The following is a 21,863-nucleotide window of genomic DNA, read 5'->3' as shown; positions in this document are numbered from 1 at the left end:
ATTACACTAGTTCTATCTCAAGTCAGTATCTCTAAATCTAAGCAGTGCTCCCAGTTTAAACACAATTGACTTTTAGGCCTAGCTGTCCTGCTTACACTGAAAAGTTGCTGAAGATACAAAAGATACTGAAGTTTACAATAAATATTTGCCCCAGTTTGCTCTGGGGGCTTTGGCTCTTCATGTTCTGATTTAGAATCCTGGTGACAGAATGATTTGATTACAGGAGAATATTCACTTGTAATGTTTATTAAAAAAAAAAAAAAAAACACAACAAGAGAAAAAAAAAAGTTTTTTCAAAAGTTGCATTTGTAATAGAGGCAGTTTTACCTAGTCTAACCTGTGTTTACATTTGGGGCATTCATTTTAATTTCCTATTGAATGGACAGAGAAAAGTAGCCTGAAGAGGGATCCAGTTCTTTAGCTGGGAGTAAAATCTGGAGAATTGCTTATGAAGGCTTGCATACAAACAAGGAAAAGCTAAAATGGCAAAATTAGTTACTGTGTTGCAGTACTGCTGACTTCTACTTCATTGACCTATTTTACATTTTAGTAGCTTTATTTTATACTGTCAGTATGAAAATAAACACTGGCTAGCTAAAAATTAGCCAGATGGTTGTTTTCAAGCAGAAAGGGGATCATCATCCTGTTCTTTTGGACCAGCTAATCTGTCTAGAAAAATTATAGCAAGGCTATCCTGAAGTTTGAAAGCAACTGTATTCAACCATTCTTTTAGATTGTTGGGTAATTTTCTCTTTATGTTTTCTGAAACATTTATACTTCTTCACTGTCAGACCTGTTAATAGCTTTGTGTGTTTTTCTTTTAAAGCAAATTGATGGAGAAGCATTTCTGCTAATGACCCAATCAGACATAGTCAAAATAATGAGCATTAAACTGGGACCAGCCCTAAAAATCTTTAATTCCATTCTGATGTTCAAAGCTGCAGAGAAAAACTCACACAATGAACTTTGAAGATAATGGAAAACGTGTACAAGCCAGCTTCCTCCACTGGAGCTCATGTTTTATTCAAAGCACAAAGACTCACCAGAATTATTGAGTAAGGACTCTCAGAAAGGAAGAAAAGTATGTTCTGCACTGGTGGACTATTCATATTCTCTTAGAGCCAGTATACATCTGAATCCTTCTGGGAAGTGCTCACGCTTTTAAGAAGGTACTTTTTAACAGCCAAGTCAGCTAGTCTTATTTACCAAACTAATGGCGCTAATTCTCCATGGAGGGTTAGGATCTCTAACGCTCTCTGGTCATCAAGAAAAAAACCTTCATTGATTATTTATGCTGTATTATATAAGGGAACATTAATATTTTCTAAGAATTCCTGAATTCTGCTTCGTGTACCCATTTTACTTTTCGGTAGCTATTATTTCTTACCATCGAAATAAAAAGTGATTAGCCAAAAATTAGGCTATGGGTAGCTAAATGAGACTGTTATGGCTAATGCAAATTTGTGCCATAGTTTAAAAATGAAACAGTTAATGTTACATATGTGACACTTTATGCTACAGCATATAACTTTACAGATTATAAAACTGTCTGTTTGCTTGTAACAAAACAAACCTTGTTGGGGTTGAAATTATAATGCTTTTTTGATAACTGAATGTTTTTACTTTTGCACGATTACAAAAATGTTATGTGAGTTTTTCCACCAGCATCTTTAATGTATTTTACCAAAAGATCAGTATAGAGAAGGCTGCAACTGAAAAATAAAGTTTGACTTCATAGAAGACATTCATTTATGCTGCACAATAGAGCCCCAGCCTTTTACATGGGAGCCTGCTTACAGTCCTTCCACACATGAAGGAAAATACATGTATTTTGAGGTAAGACTATTAGCAAAAAAAGAAAATATATTTATTCATGTCTGCACATGCTAGTCTCCAGTATACTTACCAAAACAGTGGAGAAAAACAGTGTGCTAAAGCTAGGACTGCTACTCTGGCTTCATATGCAACATAAGCTTGTATTCCTAGTGGTGGAAGGATTATTTAACACACCACTTCCTAGTTGAAAAATCTGATTTATAAATGAAGCATAGCCAGAAAGCCAAAGCATGGAGGAAAAAGCTACTTAAACACATATCCTGCATAGGCATGAACTAGGTAAAAGGCATGGGTTTCACCAGGTCATTAGCAAGGCTGCAGATTCCACTAGCAGGTACTTGGAGGCTTATTATGTCAGGGAAATTTGTTGCACTTGGTATATATACGTAAGATGTAAACCGGATGCACTTTACACTGGAGAAAGCCTAGCTACTAATATACCAGAATTTTGCTTTTACAAGCAGAGAGAGAAGAGTTGGATCAAGCTTTTGGCAGCCCTCTTCTTAGTACTGAGGTGGGCAGTTGCTTAGTCTGTAGTTAAGAACAGTGTTTCCACTGCACAGAACTTGGAGAATTTTAAATCTTCCCAGAGATTTTGCTAGGCTGTTCTTTGGCTGAAGTTCCTTAAGATTTCAAGAACCCTTTGTGCCCCTTCCAGATCACACTGGTGACTGGTACCTGCCATAATATGAGGTAAAACAGGGTCAGTATGAAGTAAGTTGCATTGCTCTATTAATTTCCTTCCATAGCATTGCATAAATAATATTTTTACATTTTGTTCAATATTTGTACAGTCAAATTGCACTCTTATTGTACTACAATACAAATAAAACCTGAATTGGACCTGTCTGTTACATTCATGTATGTCCAGGATTCTCAAATTAACCTGGATGTCTTAGAGGGTGGTGTGGAGTAGTTCTTCACTGTATTTTATTATGTTCGTGCATCTGAAAGAGCAACTCAGCTACTGTCAGCTGATCTCACCCAAAACATTTCCTAAATCTCATTGACCACAGCTGACATGGAACAGAATATGCTACATTCTTTAGTTTTCTTTCCTTCCATGTAGTTCACTTCCTTGAACTTTCACTTTCGGTGTGTATTTTTCTCTCATGTGCCAGCTCTGGAGCCTTCAGGAAGAACCAATGTTTTGCCACTCTGCAGTTCGTAATCACTTATGAACACTAGCAACTACCTGAATTTTTATGTATCTACTTATAGCATACTGTGGTTTAATGAAATGGTTTAGTTAATTCTCTTTACAAGATGTAGAAAACTTCATTTGAATGATGCTTTCTCTATTTAGCGAGAGCATAATCACTACATTCTTCACTTTTGTATTATGAGGTAACAGGGCAAACTCTGTTACAAAGACTACACCCAACAGAAGCAGTAGGACATGAAAATTACTCCAACAGAGTGGATCTTTGAAATGATAATCGTAGTGGTTTTCAACATTGTGTTGGAGGTGACCCAGCAGTTACATGGCTAAGGATATCCCACAGTTTCTATGAGAGGCAAGTGAAAATTCTGAGACTTCTTTCTGGAAGAGTTGGACCATTTATTGCAGTATTCTCCCCTCATACTGCACTGTTCCACTGTAGTCTCTGAACTGGACTCACCCTTGTGCAATCGACACTTAAGAAAACGCCTGCAGCTTCCCAAGCCACGTGTTTGAGTGTGCAGAATACTGGTGAATGCAGATACTGCTTGGGCTACATCAACACTTCTAAAAATGGTGAAAAATGAAACTCTTCAGCAGAATGTAGTGCAGTCGTTGTTTTTTTGTTTTGTTTTTAAAAGAAGTTATTTACCATTCTGTATATATAACTAATGCAGTGGTCAAGCATGCTGGCATCTGCTATTGTTCATCGCTGTGAGCTTATCCAGAGTCCAAGGCACTTAAGGAGTTAAGAGGGCTGTGGGAGGGAGAAAAGGAGACTCTGGAAGAGGAGAAAAGGGCTCCATTTTGTGTGGGCAGGCAGGACATGTACCATGTGGAGAAGGCTGATCTGTTATGGGGAAAAAGCTCAGATAGAAAAATGAGGCATTTGTTTCCCAGCACAAAAGCTGTTGTTACAAATGCACATGACAGCATCCCAGAAAGTCATTCTTGCTACTTTGAGAACTGATCTCAGAATCCTTATTTAGCAAACTTTGGATTAATGTTAAAAGAAAGAAGAAAACATTTCATGCGCTGAGAAAAGCATGAACACTCATCATCCTCCAAATTGTAAATCAAGCCCAGTATTTTAAAACAAAGAAATACATTCAAGCACTCTCAATGATCACATGAAGATAATATAGTGAGAGAGGTAACAAATCTTTAATTTGTGTAAATTCAGAACATTAAGTGCTCACATTAACTTATGAGTACATTTTTTAATTCTGATGGTAAAAATATTGTTTTCATTTGTAAAATGCTCTGTGTGGAAAACTGATACATTACACATGCAGTAAACTAGAAAATCTTATTTGCTCTAATGCTTCCAGACTGCTCTAGACAATTTTAGATTTTTTAAAAAGTAGCCAGTACAATTTTTAAAAAGCAGACATTGTTAAACATAACTGTTAGAAATATACAGATGCGTTCACTAGAATGAGTGCACTGATTTATCTTCACAACAAGGAGATTTGACAAAATTCCAAGTGTTCCTGATATGAGTACACTAGCAAACACTGGGATGTTAAGGCATCTCTAGCCCCCTCTTTACCTGACCTGGGAGGAATGCTTGAGGGATGTTCATCTCAAAGATCAGGGACACCAGGAATTTCAGCGTCCTTTGGATTCTGCTTGGGCACTGGATATTGAACACGTGAAATGCAGCCACCAGTGCTGCCAGAGCTGTAGTGCAGTCATTGAGCTGGGCTACCTCTTGTTTTTCTATGTACAAAGCAAACCTGCATGAATTCACATTGAAGGGATTTTTAACTTCCAACACTGGTGTCAATACTTTCACCTAAATTAAGAAAAAGAATATTTCAAATGATATCACAGCATCATTTGGTGAACTGTAAGTTGTAACATCAAAAAATTCAGTAAGCCTAGTAACACTGCTTTGAATTTAACTAGCACTTCTGCAAATATTTGCCTTTCATCCAAAAGGAAGGAGAATGTCATCCTTCTCCAGGAACTAATCTGGGCCACCAAGAGGCTGAGGGATATGCCCAGGCAGCTCATAGGAGCAAGACCACAGCTGCTGGTGCTGTTTCCTACCTCCTCGTTCACTGCAGCAAACAGACTGGAGTCATCTCCAAAGACATCTGGCAGAAGTAAACATGCAGCAGTCATCTTCATATCTGTGAAAGACAAGGATTTTCTGAATTACAAATGAAAACGTTCTGGCACTATGGCATCATCCTGGAAAAACAGATTGTGGCTTATGAAATAACTAACAGCTCAGCAGTGGAACTGCTGCTCAGTTCATTTTGGAGAATAGCTTGTGCCACAATAAAAGTTTAGGTACCTCATCTGGCAATTGACCATAGTATTCAAACTCATAAAGTTATCACAAACTCTAGGTTCCAATTGGAAAATGCATATCTTCCTTATCCTTTAGTGGTCCTTGCACCAAGCTTGCTAGAGTTCAAGAAACACCTGGACAATGCTGTTGATCATGTGGTCTGATTTTTGGGTGGTCCTGTGTGGAGCCAGATGTTGGAGTGCTTATGTGCCCCTTCTAACTCAGGTTATTCTATAATTGATTTGACCTCCTAAAATTATGCCTGTTTGGACAGCAAATGACTCTCTCAAGAAGCACTTTTCAAAGATTTTAGCTCAGGTGTAGGGATCTACAGCTGCAGTTCAAGAAAAGTAAATTTCACAAGTAACTCCTTCAAATGTTTTGTCCCTACAGAACTAACCTCACCCCAATTTTCAGATTGAAAGAAGGTGAGTGGTAGCGGTTTCTTACTCCCTTCTCACAACCAGCAAGCCAAATATGACATAGACCTCTGTGTGTGACTCAGATCCCTGCTTTTCAGACACGTTATGCTATACCAGTTTGTGCTTACACTCCTGAAGTGTATCTACTCCTGAAGAGACAGAGTACTTGAAAGACAACAGTAAGTACTTCTTACATTGTTTCACTTCCAGCTTAAAAACAATCCCTTTCTAAGGAAAAGTATTTTTTTTACAAGTGTTATTCTAAGTTCTTGAAGAAAAGATGTTAACCTGCTTAAAGCCCACAACCTCTTTTTTATTACTGAGTATGGCGTGAACATCTCTGGCTAGTTTGGGTCATCTGCCCGGTTGTCCCACTCTCAGTCTCTTGTGCATATACCCCAGTTCTACTCACTGGGAGGAAGAACGAGGAACTAACTGCCTTTAGGCTGTGCAAATACTGCTCAGCAACAGCTAAAAAATTGGTGTGTTTTCAACATTGTTTTGGTCACCAATATAAAACGCAGCACCATACTGACTGCTCTGAAGAAGGTTAATTCCATCCCAGCCAGACCTAGTACAGATATTTAGAGCATAGATTTGTACTGACATTTTAGAACGTTTTCCTCTGTGTTCTGTTTCAGATGTTCTTGCAGCATAATGTTAATTGGATTATTCTTCACCAGACATAAAGATAATATGCTCTCTGAATAAATCTCCAAAATCTTAACTGTTTTCTGATAAACATCCATGTGTGTGAGAAGCTGGAACTCCCTAAAAAGCTAAAATAAAATAAAATAAAATAAAATAAAATAAAATAGTTATTGCAATGCTTAAAGCCCAAACAGAAAACAAGAAATGAGGTTCATGCTTTGAAGACAGGGTAAGATAAGTGAAAAAAGACTGTAAGTTGGATGATATCATGGCTTCATTTCTTTTCAAAACAGGGAAGAAGTACATGAAGTATCATCAAAGGACTTCTAACAACCCACTGCTGTTGCATGTGGCATGGTTAACAAGGACTGATGCAAAAATATGTTAAAGAGAATAATGTCGATCAATACTTCTGCAGAAACATCCATGAACACCCACAGTTGTGTCACATCTATAATATAGATTAATGCCATTATTAAGTATAGTTCTGTTACCTGATAGGGGCATCTTAAGAAAGGAAATAGTCTAAGAATGTCTTTTAAAGGCGTCTTATCACAGATCATCTTCCTTCGTATTTGTATTGTTGCATTCATTTTATTATTCACTTCTTTCCAGTTTCTCAGAGTTTTCATATATTCTTGCTTCAGCCAGTTAATGTGTACATACATTGCATCACCTTCAAGATAAGCAGGTTCTTCCTAGCAACAAATCAAGGACAGAATTGTAACAAATCACTTTTCATCTAATGTGGGATATCTTGTCAGTTCACACTGGAGTCTACACCAATATGTAGTTAAGCTTAGCAAAAGGGATTAGAGGGCAGCTTGAATACTGGCTCTGTGAATTGACTCTGTACTGTCGCTCTATCATATACATAGAATCTGTCTTCATGTAGTTCCAGAGCTACCAGCTAGGTCTCCCAGGTTCAAGTTACACATTAGAGGATATGCATGAAGTTCATGTGCCTAGTTTGCCTAACTGTGGGTTGTTTTTTTGTTTGTTTGTTTGTTTTTTAATTAACAGGCAGTTCTAATAATAATAGAATGGCCTGGGTTGAAAAGGACATAATGATCATCTAGTATCTCAGTGTTACTCTTTAGCAATATTAGCTCTGTATTGCCAAGAAAAATAGGATTTTCTTCTTACTCATCCAGGTGCTAAAAGCGGGACAACAAACTTCCATATTCATGCAATTGAAGTATTTACCAGGAAGGAAACCAGAAGAATTAAGAGAAAGAAATCTCTTGATGGAAAGCATTATTTGAGTTGCTTGACAGTGTTATTCCATACTTGAAGATTTAATTAATGATTTTCCTCAAAATTATTATTATTGTCTCTGCTGTAACTCCACAAACAGTAATTACAAATAAGCGGGGTATCTATCCAAAGCAGTACATCTGTGGCTGTAGCCGGTGGCTTAGTTTCTACCATAGGAAGCAGTGAATTTGTCCACTGAAGCAAGCTGAGGAAACATACAGATGCTTTGTTAGTATCATTACCACTCTCAAGCTACACTTAAACCAACTTTTTCCAAATGTATCATTACTAATGCAGCTGTCATCTATGCCAGTAGTGGACTCTGGGCTAGATCCAATGCAAGTTGAGACGTTTTGTTTTGTTTACCAGAATATTTAAGACATAGAGCTGAAAAAAATTACAACATCTAAGACTGCTTTGCAGAGCTCTCTGTATGTAATTTAATTTTCCATTTTAATGTCCTTTTTTTTAAATTGTGTATGTGAAATTTCAAGATTTTCATGTACAAGATATAGAAGTAAAACAGTGTCTCCCTCCTACTATATACCCATGAATTTCAATTACCAATGTTATCAAAGAAGAAAGACAGCCCTGAATGCAGGACAGTTAATTACCATGATTCCCACAGGTACTTCCCAGCCCTTGCTAGGCCAATGTTACGTCAGCACAGTTTGCTCTTATAAATAACTTCACTGAACAGTAGTATTTGTGCGTGACTGATTAGACCAGGCATTCCTGTCCTCTTCCTCAGTGCCCAGGAAGAGAGGTCACAGATCAGAAGAGGGGCTCATGGACTTCAAGCAGTCATGTTGTTATATTTCATTGCCTCCAGTAAATTTTTTCTTCCATCATTTCTTCCAGTCACTTTTCCAACCCAGGCAAAATTGTTCCTTCTGCAACACCCTGCATTATGTTCAGCAGTTTAACTATTGTGATGCCAAAAGCCATGCCTTCGTCTTCTAATGATCTTACAGGATTCAATAAGATAGAGGTCAAACTGTTCGCCTCTAGTTGTATAGCTACATCATATTCTGTCCTCAGTTATCTATTTTCCAGACAAGATTGTCCTAAGTTATTTAATCATTCCATGTACAATAGTTGTTCCGTACTTTCAAAAACCCCTGTTATTTGCATTTTGTCTGATTTCACTTTACAAGACAGGAACAGTACAGCTTAAAACACTAGTTGAGATACTCTGATACCACAGGTGCATACAGGGGAATAATGCACTCCCTTTTGTTTCTTTCTTAAATAACTCTGAGCATTCAATGTATTTCTTTGAACAGCTGCTTAGCATTGTGCCAAATGTTCTCCAGCATGATATAAAAATATCATTTGTGAATGATAATAAGCTCAGAGGCCATGATTGTCTACGTCATTAGAACTGGGTTTTCTCCTTGTACCTTATTGTGCATCTCTTGGCATTGAATTTTACCAGCTGTTTTTCTGCCCTGTTAACTCAGTAACATTAAATCTTTTGCCATTCTTCAAAGACAACCTTTGTCTTTATACCCTTAGTAGCATCAGCAAATGTGGTCAGCCAGCTATTCTCCTTTTTCTACACTTAGAAATGTATTTAACTGCATAAATTAAACATTAGCAATCTTTTCCACAGTACAACCAAACTATTTCTGCTCAGCTCCTGTTTATCCCCTCAGATTATATATTTTAAAAGCATTTGAAAGGCATGTGGTGAAATCTCTTCTGAAGTAAACTATATCAGCTGAATTTCTGGTGCCCTCGGGGTTGCTGAATACTTCAAAGAACTAATACCTTTATGAAGCATGACTTCTGTTTACAGAAACTTCACTGATTCTTTCCCAAGTTATTCATCTCTCAGCTCTGCATTACAGTTCTTGTTAATTAATGTAAAAATAATAAGTTTATTGGTCAACATTCCCAAAATTTTGGAAACTGGCATCAAATTAGCTGCCTCCAAGTTGATACATCACAATTAGAAGTTTAGCTGGTTTATCCTTGAACGCATCTAAAATGTTTGCTCCTTGGAATTTGCCTCTGCTCATTTGAATGACTTATTTATAACTTCTTTACTGACCCCGTAAGACACACCCTGACATTACCTATGAAGAGTGGTCCTAGCAACGTGATCTCCTGCACTCCACTTCTGAGGATTCTGAGGCCTAACTAATAGCTTTTTGTTGTTGTTTGTTTTGTTGTTTTTTTTTTTTTTTCAGCTTTATATTGTGAACACTGCTGTGCCTGCATCGTGCAGAATTACAGTCACAGTTTTTACTCTGGAATCTCTGGTTCCAACTGTTGCTACAGACCTCTCCTGGGGGCCTGCTTCCCAGATCCCACTGCCCAAGGAGCAGGAGCCTGCTCAGCTGCTGGGCCTCAGGCACCAGGCTGCCTCCTCTCAGCAGCTGCAGGGACAGGAGAACAGAATAAATCCTGGTGCTTAGCACAAGCCCTGCTGCTCCTAAGACACAAACACCATGGTGAGCCAGTTAAGACCTTGGCTCCAGTATATCTCTATCTGTCTTGGCTAGGCAAGCAGCTAGAGCTAAGGGACTTTGCATGTAGTCAGCCAAGTGCTGAAGAATAGTTAGGTTAATGACATTATCAATTAGCTAGATGACTCCATACGACATTTTTGTAAGCAGCAATGGAAAGGTACCTGTAAAAATAGAGCAGTAGCGTAAGAAAGAAACGCTGTCATTACCCACTAGGAAAAATAAAGTGATGATAAGCCAAACTTTGTTGTGTAAATCATCCATTACATTACAGGGAACATGATCAGAAGTGATTTTCTTGCAGTGTTCTGCCAGTCTAGAGCAATCATCACCTGTAATCTTTTCATCTTTTTAAGCTGTACTTCTAGGCTGAAGAAAGCTATTGGTAATCCTAAATTATGCCTTGTAAATATACCTTGTTTAAACTAGTAATCTGTATAATGAATAAAAATACCCAGCTGTGAAGTACATCTAATCAATCAGTCAGAACTTCAAAAACCTACAAAATCTGCTCTAGTACCATTTGGATAGAAAAGAAGGATAGTTTTCTACTGGCCTTAGTAGCCTTCAGTATTTCAGAGATTACTTGGTTGTTTGAGTGCAGTAGAAGGCAAAGTTTATATAAAGGATGCTTAATGATAAGTCTGAAGTAGAACATGTGAGTGCAGAATATTTCTTGTAATGAAACAATGTTCTTGAGTTGGTGTAAGACACCAAAGTTGCTATGATTTTGGGCCCTACTTCTATGTACAGTGACAAGTCTATGCCTTCTGTATCTAAGCAATTCGTTTCATTTTTGTCTCTGTACAGTTCCCCTCCAAGTGTGGAATTATACAAACAATATAAACAATATACTGTAATGTACAAAGCTGCAGAAATACAGATTAGGTGGTAATTGAGAAGCTAGAATTACTGCATCATTGCATGTTTCTATTTCCATCTGATTAAATGCAAGTGTGCATGTTTATCAGTCAGGAGCAGCATAGAGCAGTGAACCTCACTGGTACAGTAAGGCTAACGGCAGTGGCTGCCTTTAGCAGAACCAGCGTGGAATTAGAGAATGGTAAACTTAAATGTTTATGGATGAATAGTTGTTTACACAGGCAGCCTCGCTGAAAATATGAAGGGAGAAAGTGTCCTAATGTATACTGTTCATTATTTCTAAGCATGGTTCCATTCAAATACAATCCGAAGGCTGTTAATTGAGCAGGAAAATATGACATCACTTGAGTTTTACACAAATAATTTTGAACCTCAGGATTTATTGGATTCTAACAGCAAGATATATTTTGTCTTTTATGTATATATAAATTTACAGACTATAATGCTAGCAGCAAGATGTGTTCAGTGCATAACTTGCCTTATAACTGAATTTTCATAATCTTCAAACTGTGTTCCTATTTTCTAATTTGTTTTTTTTTTTTTTTTTTTCTGGAAAAGTGTAATAACTGAACATTAACTCAGTCACACTTAAATGTGGGACTTGGAATATTTTCATTTTTTTCTTTTAGTTTTTAATTTGTGAACAGGTTGATTTTAAGGTAAGTAGAAATGTAATGGAGAGGTGGATTTATTTTGGGAAAAAGAAGTTACCTCAGTGGGACAACATTTTGCAACCTATTTTGCACTGATTTCAAATGAGATGTAAAATCTTTTAGAGTTACCTTCAACATTTGGGGTGTGAATGGGAATAAATTGCTTTTGGAGAGTTGACTACTGAACTGGTATGCCATCCCATCACATTCTAACTTCGGGAGAATCTTCTCTGCCTTATCCATCAAAGCAAGAAAGCTCATCCAGTACAGCAATATCCCAGTAAAATTGTGACAGTAAATTTAACCTTTGGTTATTTCAATGCACTGTGGAAAAGCAATCCTATATAGACTGAAGACAGATCTACATTAAAGATCTCCTCTTTTGGTGTCTAATTAAATAAATAATCCTTCCCCTGGCTTGATTTTCAGTCATGTCACCAGTAACATCAATTTCCATTGCAGTGATAATAAGTGTTGGTTGGTAATATTTAATGTTTTTTTGGCATAGGATGGTTTTAATGGCAATATACGTACTTGCTGAATAATAGGAAGAAATTCCTTTATTTTTAAATAATAGGAGTTGGATTAAAAAAAAAAAAAACTTTCTGGAACATGAGAATTTACTTTGATACCTTTAAAAATGAAGTGTTTTTTGTTGTTGTTGTTGTTGTTTGGTTTGTTGGTTGGTTTTTTTTTTTTTTTTTGCTATAAGCAGATGAGAAATACAGTGGAATAGAATAGAAAAAGAGGTCAAAAGTATGCAGCAAGAACGTTAATGAGGTAAGCAGGATATATCCAGCATTTTTACATCAGTATAGCCTAGACCTTGCCTGAGGCCCTACGAAAACTCTTAAGCCCTTTCATAAGGGAAGAATGACAGTTCTAGGGGACAAATCCTTGAGTGCCTATGCTCATAACCACTCTTAACTTCTTGCCATGTCAAGTATCTATGACTAAAGTCACTGGGTCTAGGACACACACAGGTCATAGGACTCTGCTTGTGCTGCAGATGGCTTTTGACTGTCACACTTCCCAGAGAGGATATCCACAGCTTTACTGGAACCGCATACAAACAGATTGTGTTAAGATGCTAACCTTTAAACAGTGAAGCATACATGCATTAAACAACTATGGTCCAAATCCCTCACCTGTCACACTTCCTGAACCATGAGGATAGTTAGTAATTTGCTAGGAAGTAGGTGTTTAAACACAGAGTCCCAATTCCATACTGTCCATTTCATGAATCGTGGTTATTTTTCCCCACAAGATATGGCCAGAACTACTAGTAAAAATAGCAGTTAGGATCTTGTTAAAAGCCCCAACTTGTACCTTGTAGCACTTTATGAGTGTCCCAGTTAGAGTAGAGAAGTTGCTACTTCTCTTTGAGGGAAGGAAGAATTTTTATGCATGATGTGCATTAACAAGGTATAAAAGCTTTCAATTACTGTTGGAAGCCACTGTCATAAATCCTAGAACTCATTAATGTCAACACCAAAGTGAAATAACTGACTAACCACATAGTGATGAAAAGTCCTCTAGCGAGAACAGCAAGCATCTCTTGCTCCTCACAAGAGTATACCCAGTTCCTGAATAGTAAATGTAGCCTAGCTGTTGCTAATGACAGTGATCAAGGTCTGTTTCACAAAGAATGCCAACAGAATCCACTAACTCTTTGGTTTTAGACAGTGAATTGAGATAGGACCAGTAGACAGCCCTGCACATGACTGGTTTACTCATTGCAGACCACAGATTCAGATCTTTCACCTGGGACAGCTCAGGAATATTCCTTAGGGGTCTCCACTAATCTGCTGTCTGGAAAAGGTAGAAACTGTTAGATGGTAATAAAAATCACACAGACAGGACTGGTGATGCCCTTGTGGGAGCTCCTCTTTTACACCATACTTTGTGACTATCTTACTGACCAGCGGTAACATTGATATAGCTGTTACATTGTTTTTCATTATGCTGTTTACAGTTATCTTAGCAGCTCCCCGCAACTAATATAAGATTTCCTTGAAAAGGCATTCCTAATTTCCTTGCTCAGTGCCAGTGCAAGTTATGTTATTGTTTATAGTATTGCTACTGCTTAACAGTTCTTGATTGCTGAGTTTACTTCCATCAGAGTTGGCACCAATTCTCAAGTTACTGATGCAAGCAAGCCTGGCAGTAGCAATTTCAGTGTTTTCTCTTTGCCTAAACAAAGAATACGACGCTTGCATGCTCACTGGGAGTGTGGTGCAACCCTTGCCTGGGCTAATCTTTTCTACTAAATGGGTTTTATAACCTCGTCAGAATAAGAAATGGCTTTCACAGTAGCTACTCATGATAATCTGAATCTTGTGTCTTGATCTTCAATTACTGGAAAGCGGGTCTTACTATTCTTTTTGGAATACATTCTGACACATTGTATCTCATAAAAACAGTGTATAGAAAAGTTTTTAATTCCACTATTGCAAAAAACAGCTTTTTTTTTTTTTTTTTTTTTTTTTCCCCCTGTGGCAACTTTCAAGTTCATCGAAATGATGTTTAATACAAAGTATATCTTTTGAGTTATTTTATTTGGGAAAGGAATGATCAAGTGAAAAAGAAAATCTGACTAATCTGTAGTAAGTTTGAATCTGAAACATAAGCAATAAATTATGCACAGCTCATTGCCCACCTTCTTGTCCCCAAAAGTGGGAGCGAACTGAGAAAGTATCGCAGTCATGGCACCCTTCATGTCCAAAAGCTGAACACAAAGTCTGGGGAAACAGCACAGGCAGACTGCTCTCATGCAAGATGAACGTGTAGCCTACTGAAGGATCCAAACTGACTCATATTTAATTAAAGTAGGCTCTGCTTTAATTATACATAATTACTCTTTTGAGCCAGGCATATACTTACAGAGCTAGACTTGCATGCCAATATTAATTACAAACTTTCAAAGCCATATAAGTCATTTTATTTCTGACCACAGATGCTTTCTAATTTGCAAACTACAAAACAGCAAAAGCAAAATGGGGTGAAATCTGTTATCCTCTGTCAAGGAACTGCCCATACTTCACCCCTTCACATTAACTCGCAGAACAATGGAGATATTGAATGATATGAAAAAGGGTGAGGTATAATGTATGCACTAGCAATTTGTGCTCAAAGGTTTTCACTTGACTATCAGAGTGCTTTAAAATCTTAACTAAGCAATGCCACACACTATGTGCATACATCAAAGTTTTAGTGGAAAAGCCACATTACATCAATGCAACCATTGAATGATCATTTGTAAATCCAGTTTCACACTTTGGCTGTGCGTACATACAAACACATTTTGAGATTTTTAATCTTAGAGGAAAATGGGCTGTCACTCCTGCTTCACCAGTGTACAACATCCACTGCATAGATGAAACCTAATTCTGTAGCTGCCAACAGCATCCCTCAACCACATGGCTCACAGAAGTTTCTGTATCTCCTGCACATCAAGTTAAAACTTTGAAAATCTTGCACTTGTTTAATTAATTTGGTTTCCTCTTTTACTTTCTAATGGCTTTTCTCCCCTTCATTTTTTCCCTTTTCACCCACACCCTGGGATCTCCTGCCAACCCTCACACTCTCTGCATTTCTTGAAACCTTGTTTCAAGTTCCTGCAGTTCCTGCAGTGGCATAATCTCATTGATGAACAAGATGTCCATTTGTTTTAAACACCTCAAAGACTAACATGCTCCTACAAAATGTCTACAAGGCCTTCAAATCTAAAGTTGTATTGAGATAAAAGAAACTCCAGCTCAGAGTTGGCAGTACTCATTCATGTTTACTTCTTTCATCAGAAAAGACGATTTCCTGATCACAATGAGTGGGAAACCAGTGGAGTGCCATGAGGCATACAAAAGGTTCGGCTTCACCTCCCTGCAGTCAGCCTTAAGACCACCCCAGAGGCTTCCCAGCTTCAATATCAGTCTGACAGCGGCAATATTTTACACAGATGAAGAGCCTAAGCAAAAAAGACAACAGAGATCATCTGTTTCACCTCATTAAATGGTTGATGTCCTTCAGTAATCAGCTCCTCTATGCTGACTTGTAAAAAAACTGTTTTCTACATCTGCCCTAAATCAGGTTCTTTATGCAGGTTAGATCTTCCAGGCTTCATCATTTAATTTAGCTCTGGTCACCCACGGATTTTGACCAAAATCAGAAAGCCCATCACACTGCTTTTCTGCAACCCTCCTTCTATTTAAAGATAGGAGGCCCATTCATTTTCTCCGAAGGAAGCTTTCTCTGAAGTTTCATCAGTGAAGGGGAAGTCTCAGTCTTATGACAAGACTGTTCTCAGCACCTTCATTGCTCTTGTATTGCACCATAATGTCAAAACAATCACATACAGTATCACATCTCAGCTTCCACCTGGGATGCCGTCTGGGCCAGAGGCATCTTCTCTAGTTTTCATCTGATTCTCCTGCCATAGAATTTTTGCATATTCACAATTTTCAACATTGCTGCTTATCTTTCCTGTACATGAATAATATTGACTGATGTCCAACTGCATGAGCTTAAGTTCCTGCAGAAGCCTTCCACTTTTCCTGTTTTAAGTACTTGTCAAAATATTTCATCTCAATCCCATAAACACAAAAAGGAGGTGGCCTGCTGATGCCTTTTTATATATGATTTTCACTATGTTTATTCCAGTTCTGCTGAGTGTGACAAATCTGTGAAGTATCTGCAATTATCTACTCCTATCTTAACACCTCATCGGTGCTTATTTCTCCTTTTCACACCTAACACCAAATTTACATCTTTTACAACTGTTTCAGAGAAGCCCAGCAGTCTTCCAGAGACTGTAAGAAGTTGTAGGCCTTAAAAGAGGGATTGTGGTCTCCTCTCTGTTCCAGCCCCTCCAAGTCTAGGGCTTGTCCTGTTACATTTGGCTGGAGGTGGTTTGCGTCAAGTTCCATTTTAAGTTTCTTTCCAACAGAAGCTCACTCAGCCTGATGGCTGTTTTTAGGGAACATCATTCTGAGTGAAACTTCCATCAGGGCTATAGTGACAGGTAAATCCAGCATGGCTTTTTGTGTATTCATTATGATTTTATGGCCCTCATACTGCACTTGCTCAGAACTTTTCTTCTGACTCTAGCTAGGAATATACTAATGATACTAAAGGGAGAATAGTCTTTCATATAGTTGGATATAGTGCTTTCTAAAAAGTAGCACATAAGCAGATATTTTAAAGAGTCTTGAAGATAAAGCTGGGTGCTGCATCTGGAAGAAATATCCTGCCTATATAGGAGGCCAAGTAACAATCCTGTTGTATTTGGAGGAGGAATGCCTGCTGGTGACAGGGCTTGAGCAGGCAAAGTGATAGAGATCATCTATGGCTCCAAAACATCACTAGCAAGCAATTTTTAATTATTTGTTTATGTTTGGTGAGATTGGAAGAGCAGTCAAAGACTTTAGTCTTTAGCAAGAGTAGCAAACTTTTTTTTCTTTTTTCTTTTTTTTAATGTAAAAGCAAATACCATCTACGCTAAGGAATGCCTCAGGGGTAAAGAGTCACCTCCATACCATTAACAATTCGAGGTTATACTGAAACAACAAGCATTCAATGGAATTGCAGCTTGTGACTATACGGAGCTTTAGTTTCTGAATAGAAGTCAGCTGTGTGACTGGTGGGTATGTTATCCATTGGGAACAGATGTGCACTTTCATCTGCACTGCTTCCCCATTGCATTTGACCTATAATGCTCCAAGTGTCCTACTCTGCCTATCTAAGGGAAAGCGTGGATGCAAGGTGGTTAGAAATCTTCCATTGATCATTCTCCAAAAATCTCCTTACTCTGGAATTCACTTCCCGCCCTTAAATAATCCTGATGGGCTCACCAACCTATTCCTCCAGGCTTGTAAAAGGGATGAAGGCAAGGGGGGCTGATTAATGATAATTTGAATATTTTGCTTGTGGTATTGGCTTCTACACCAAATATTTATTTTCTGAGGCTATGATATTCTGTTTAGCATTTTAAATTGATTACAAAATAGTTATTGCCAAAGACAAGCAGGAAGTTACTGTTATATATTTTGCTAAATATAGGAAATGCACTTATTTAAAGAATGCTAAAAAAACATCTTGTTCAGGTGTGCACTTTTACCTTTTGTAATAACAAACATCTGGCTCTAAGAGCCCAGTTGTTTTGTTTCTACTTAGAAACACCTTTAAAACTAAGGCATGATTCCCTTTGTCTTATAGGATTAGTTCCCAAGCATAACAAGTGTTAATTCTTCCTTTTATACCTCCCTGTTGTTTAGGATATGGGGGAAAATGTTCACGGATAGCTCAGCATCCTGTCACCCTCTAGTTTCACCCTTACTCATTTACAACTCTACAGCCAGCAGGAAATGTCTGGGAATGTGCTTCCTTCTTCAACTTCTAGAGCAAGCCAGGAGTGACCAGTGATGGCCTTGGGCAGCACAAAGGGAATAGCATTCTCTGCTTACAGAGTAGACATGGCACACTGTGATTACACCTCATCTATAGGAAATAGAAGTTGAGCATGCATTCCCATGGGATCATAGTGATAGTAGCTGATGTGATAAAGACCTAGACTTGCCCTTCCCAAGCATTAACAGATAAATTAAGGCTGACTTGATGCACATGTGAAAGCCTATTGCTTCTCTTTTACCACATGCAAGGCTGTTTATTATTTTGCACCCAAATTTTGTTTCTTGTTTCATAAACTCTGCAAACCTTCCAACTAAAGCAGGCAGGAAGAAGAAACTGTTTGTTCATGCACACATTACTTAGGAGGAGATATCCAGAAATCACTGAACCCTCTAATACATATATGTGGTTTTTAGGTGGAAAAGCTACAGCTAAAGGTGTAACTTACGCAAAAATGGGCCAGGCAAACCACTCTGGCTTCCCCAAAGATAGATATATGCCTGGTAAAGAGTTAGCAGTATACATAAACTAATTGACTGAATAGCTTCTTTATCATATTCTTGTAATTAAGTTTTACCATATTTTAATTGTAGCACTGAAAGGAGTGTGAGGTGTGTTGCCAGAGCACAACTGGAACGTATGAAAGTGTACGAGATAATTAGTGTGCTTCAAACACATACTGGGCATTAGCAGCTCTTTGTAAGTTCTCTAACTAAAGGGAAATACTGCATCTACATGTATACATTCGTAAGCATCCTTAAGTATATTATGCATTAATTCAAATAGCTAGTATATAACAAAATGTGATATGGTAGTAGGGTATGGCCATTTCATGCCTTCTTAAACATCACTTCGCATTTTTATTTTTACAGGTTTCAGCTCTTAGACATAAAACCTCTATTTTTCACTGTAACTGGAGATGTATAACCTAAGGCAGAATGGGAACACTGCATTAAAAATAGAAGAATTTTATGTCCAATTGGAGACATATATAAATGATATCAAATGTACAAAGAATTAAATGTTGGGTTCAGCTCTACTGTTGATGCTCAGTTCTCCAGGAAAAAAAAATAAGTCCAAAATCTGGCTACAGAAGAAACTATTTGAGAAAAATGTAAACAGGATGAGATCACAGAAATCTTACCATTTTCTGTGCTTTGACGTTATTAGGTTTGTTTTCAACAGATGAAGATTTCCTGCTCTGTCCTTTCCTATGGCCAAACTTGCATTTGTTCTTCAAAACTTGCTCATCATCTTCTATGGCTCTCCGCACATATTTGAAACGATCTTTAAGCGCCCGTTTCCACACCAACTGCACAATAAAATAAACAAATAAAAATCTCTCATTGCCAGTATCTTGTAAGGATTTGCTCCATTCCTAACGCGGGTTACTTAGTTTTAATCTTTTTTTTTAATAGTTTGCCACTAAACAGAAATATGATGAGAAAGCTCATATATTTGCATCAGCATAGTGGTAGCTTCAGGATGGAGGGACGCACAAGCACCTGTGATGATCTGCCTCAACGAGTGCTAATCAAAAGGCCTTCTGGAACCTACACAGCTTCCCAGGTACCCCAGTCAATGAATCTAAGGGTGGGGATAGATATAGACAAGATCACCAGAGCTATCAGCAAAACCATATCGTTTTCTTTTTCTAGCTCTTACTTTTGGATATTATCTCTATGACATCAGGTAACAAAACTATGTGGTGAGTCAGATCAGTTCACTGATGCCCCAAAAACCTAATATTTTGCCTCAAACAGTACCTGGCTAGTTGCGAAGCTCTATGAGTATTAGATCTAATACAAGGAAGCAGAAAAATAGAGTGAGAATTTCCCTTTTGCAGGGAGCCAGCAGTTACAGTGGATCAAACATGCTATTAAACTGAACTTACTGCTGCTGAAGAGGGTCAGTTAAGTAGGTCCTAGTGCTTATGAGTTGCCTCAGAGGGTATAAATTGCAGCTTAAAGGCACTTCCCCACTCAGCAGCCAAAGATAGAACTAATTTGCTCCCTGCTTCTGTGACATTTTGTCTTTTTCATTTGGGAAGAGAAAAACCAGGGTGCATGCTACTTCCGAGAGCTGGGTGGACAGCAATATCCATGACATTATAGTGAGACAGCAGCCCACCTGTCCCCAGCTGGGTGCCTCGCAGCAGAACACAACAGCAACTGCAGTCACGCAGGGAGGAAGCCACTAAGCAAAGGCTATTATGCATTTCTGCAGGCAAAGCCTGCAATTGCAAGAAGTGAAAATGCTTTTGAAGATCTGACAAAACAACTGATTATTTTAGTTATTGAGGAGTTTTCAATAGTCATAAGAAACAAACAAAACAAGTGACAAGATGTGACAAAAGAGATTCAGATAGTTATTTCATTTTCTAAAATGGACTCCAAGTTGAGCCTATACTCACTGATGCTAAAAACCACTATAAACATAAGAATTACTCCAAGCTCCCTACCAAAAATATGTCCTTAATTACGCAAGGTCGACTGTACTTCTACTGAACTCAAGTTTGCACTAGGCAGTACAGTGCTTTTGCAGCAGGAATCTGACATGCCAGCCTTTCTCACCCATGGGGTGACTGGGAGGGTATCTCTTAGGCAGTAGCGTGACCTTGCCTTTCTTCTGCTGCTCCCACCTCCCAGGAGTGCTAGTTGATAATAGGTTCTTTTCTTAAAAGCAACAGATACATTAATGGTGAGAAATCTCAGCTCATGCACAGGCCCTGGGCCTTGTGGCATTTCCCTCAGCTTTTACAGAGCAGACTAAGGCTGATGCACACTCCCAGTGGGGCACTTTCTATCACCACCTGCAGCCCTCACAGAAGTGTCCTCTCTCTGGCAGCTGTGCTAAAGCTTCTGAGAACTGGAAAGAAAACGAACCCATCTGTATTTCTAGTGTGTAAATGTCTGACTTAGGATTCTGGCCTTACTTAGTAATGAGAAGAAATAGAGCACAGACTTCTCATCATGTGCATTTACAGCATTGGTTTTATTATGCCCCAGTACTGTTTCCAAAACCAAGGTGACCACTTGCCTTGGAAATCCCACTTCATCTGCTTGAACCACTAGTGTTCCTTAACACCCTTTCTAATTCTGACCTTATACATTTACAGTTCGATGCAGATACCCTAGCGTTATATGCCCAGCACAGTTTATTTGTAAAAATCTTTATTTTCAGGGCTAAAAACAAACCTCATGTAACATTTCTCTGGTAAAATACTTTAAAAGATGATCATCTCAGACTGTATTAACAACTGAGATTTAAACATTCTTTGTGGATTTTTGTGGAGTTTCGGTTTGTTTTCTTTTGAAAAACTTTATTTAGCTAGGAGATATTTTAGCTTTTTCTTCCACATGGATGAATATACTGATACCTATGCGCAGCTTTAGATATCTCTCAAAGTTCAAAACATTCAGCTGTTTTAGCCCGTCCTCAAATAAGTTAAGAGTTTTAACTATATCTATTTCTGTAACAGGATTCTCATAATCTCATGCAACTCCCTTCTCACATACCTCTTCTGTAAACAAGACTGCTAGGACATGCATTTATGTGGTTTACATAGCAGGTAGCTTATCTTCTAAAAAGGATGGTTTTGTTGCATTTTTGAGCCAATTATTTTATTTTCTATGAATACTGGAGAAAAAAAATAGCAACAGGAACGTTTACCATGCTTATAAAGTAGTACAAGGATTAGTTTGTGTGTATCTGCCATGGGAGGGAACGGATTACACGCAGATTAAAAGCAGTAATTTACTAGAGAATAATCATTTTGCATGCAGCAGTTGCATAATCAAGCATGTCAACAGTGTGATCCTG

The 21,863-nt window shown here is 38.1% G+C and overlaps 2 protein-coding genes across 13 annotated transcripts in view; one reads left to right on the top strand and one right to left on the bottom strand.

The window, feature by feature from the left end:
- Positions 1-2,679, top strand: part of L3MBTL3 (L3MBTL histone methyl-lysine binding protein 3) — a 76,685-nt gene extending 74,006 nt beyond the window's left edge. For all 12 annotated transcript variants that reach the window (XM_085217323.1, XM_085217320.1, XM_085217321.1 and 9 more), the window contains one exon: positions 827-2,679. In XM_085217323.1, coding sequence (XP_085073449.1) covers positions 827-970 — 144 coding nt within the window. In that variant the 3' untranslated portion in view covers positions 971-2,679. The remainder of the gene's footprint in view (positions 1-826) is intronic.
- Positions 2,680-4,477: 1,798 nt separating this feature from the next.
- The window catches only part of SAMD3 (sterile alpha motif domain containing 3), a 33,987-nt gene continuing 16,601 nt past the window's right edge, over positions 4,478-21,863 (bottom strand). The window contains exons 5-9 of the mRNA XM_085217326.1: positions 19,186-19,353; positions 6,868-7,071; positions 6,330-6,501; positions 5,054-5,136; positions 4,478-4,796 (exon numbers count right to left, since the gene is read on the bottom strand). Of these exons, the coding sequence (XP_085073452.1) occupies positions 4,524-4,796; positions 5,054-5,136; positions 6,330-6,501; positions 6,868-7,071; positions 19,186-19,353 (900 nt within the window). The 3' untranslated portion in view covers positions 4,478-4,523. The remainder of the gene's footprint in view (positions 4,797-5,053; positions 5,137-6,329; positions 6,502-6,867; positions 7,072-19,185; positions 19,354-21,863) is intronic.

The sequence above is a fragment of the Meleagris gallopavo genome, chromosome 2, assembly GCF_905368555.1.
Source record: "Meleagris gallopavo chromosome 2, MGAL_WU_HG_1.1, whole genome shotgun sequence".
In the NCBI taxonomy this organism is placed as follows: Eukaryota; Metazoa; Chordata; class Aves; order Galliformes; family Phasianidae; genus Meleagris; species Meleagris gallopavo.
This window is presented reverse-complemented; position numbering and strand designations above follow the sequence as displayed.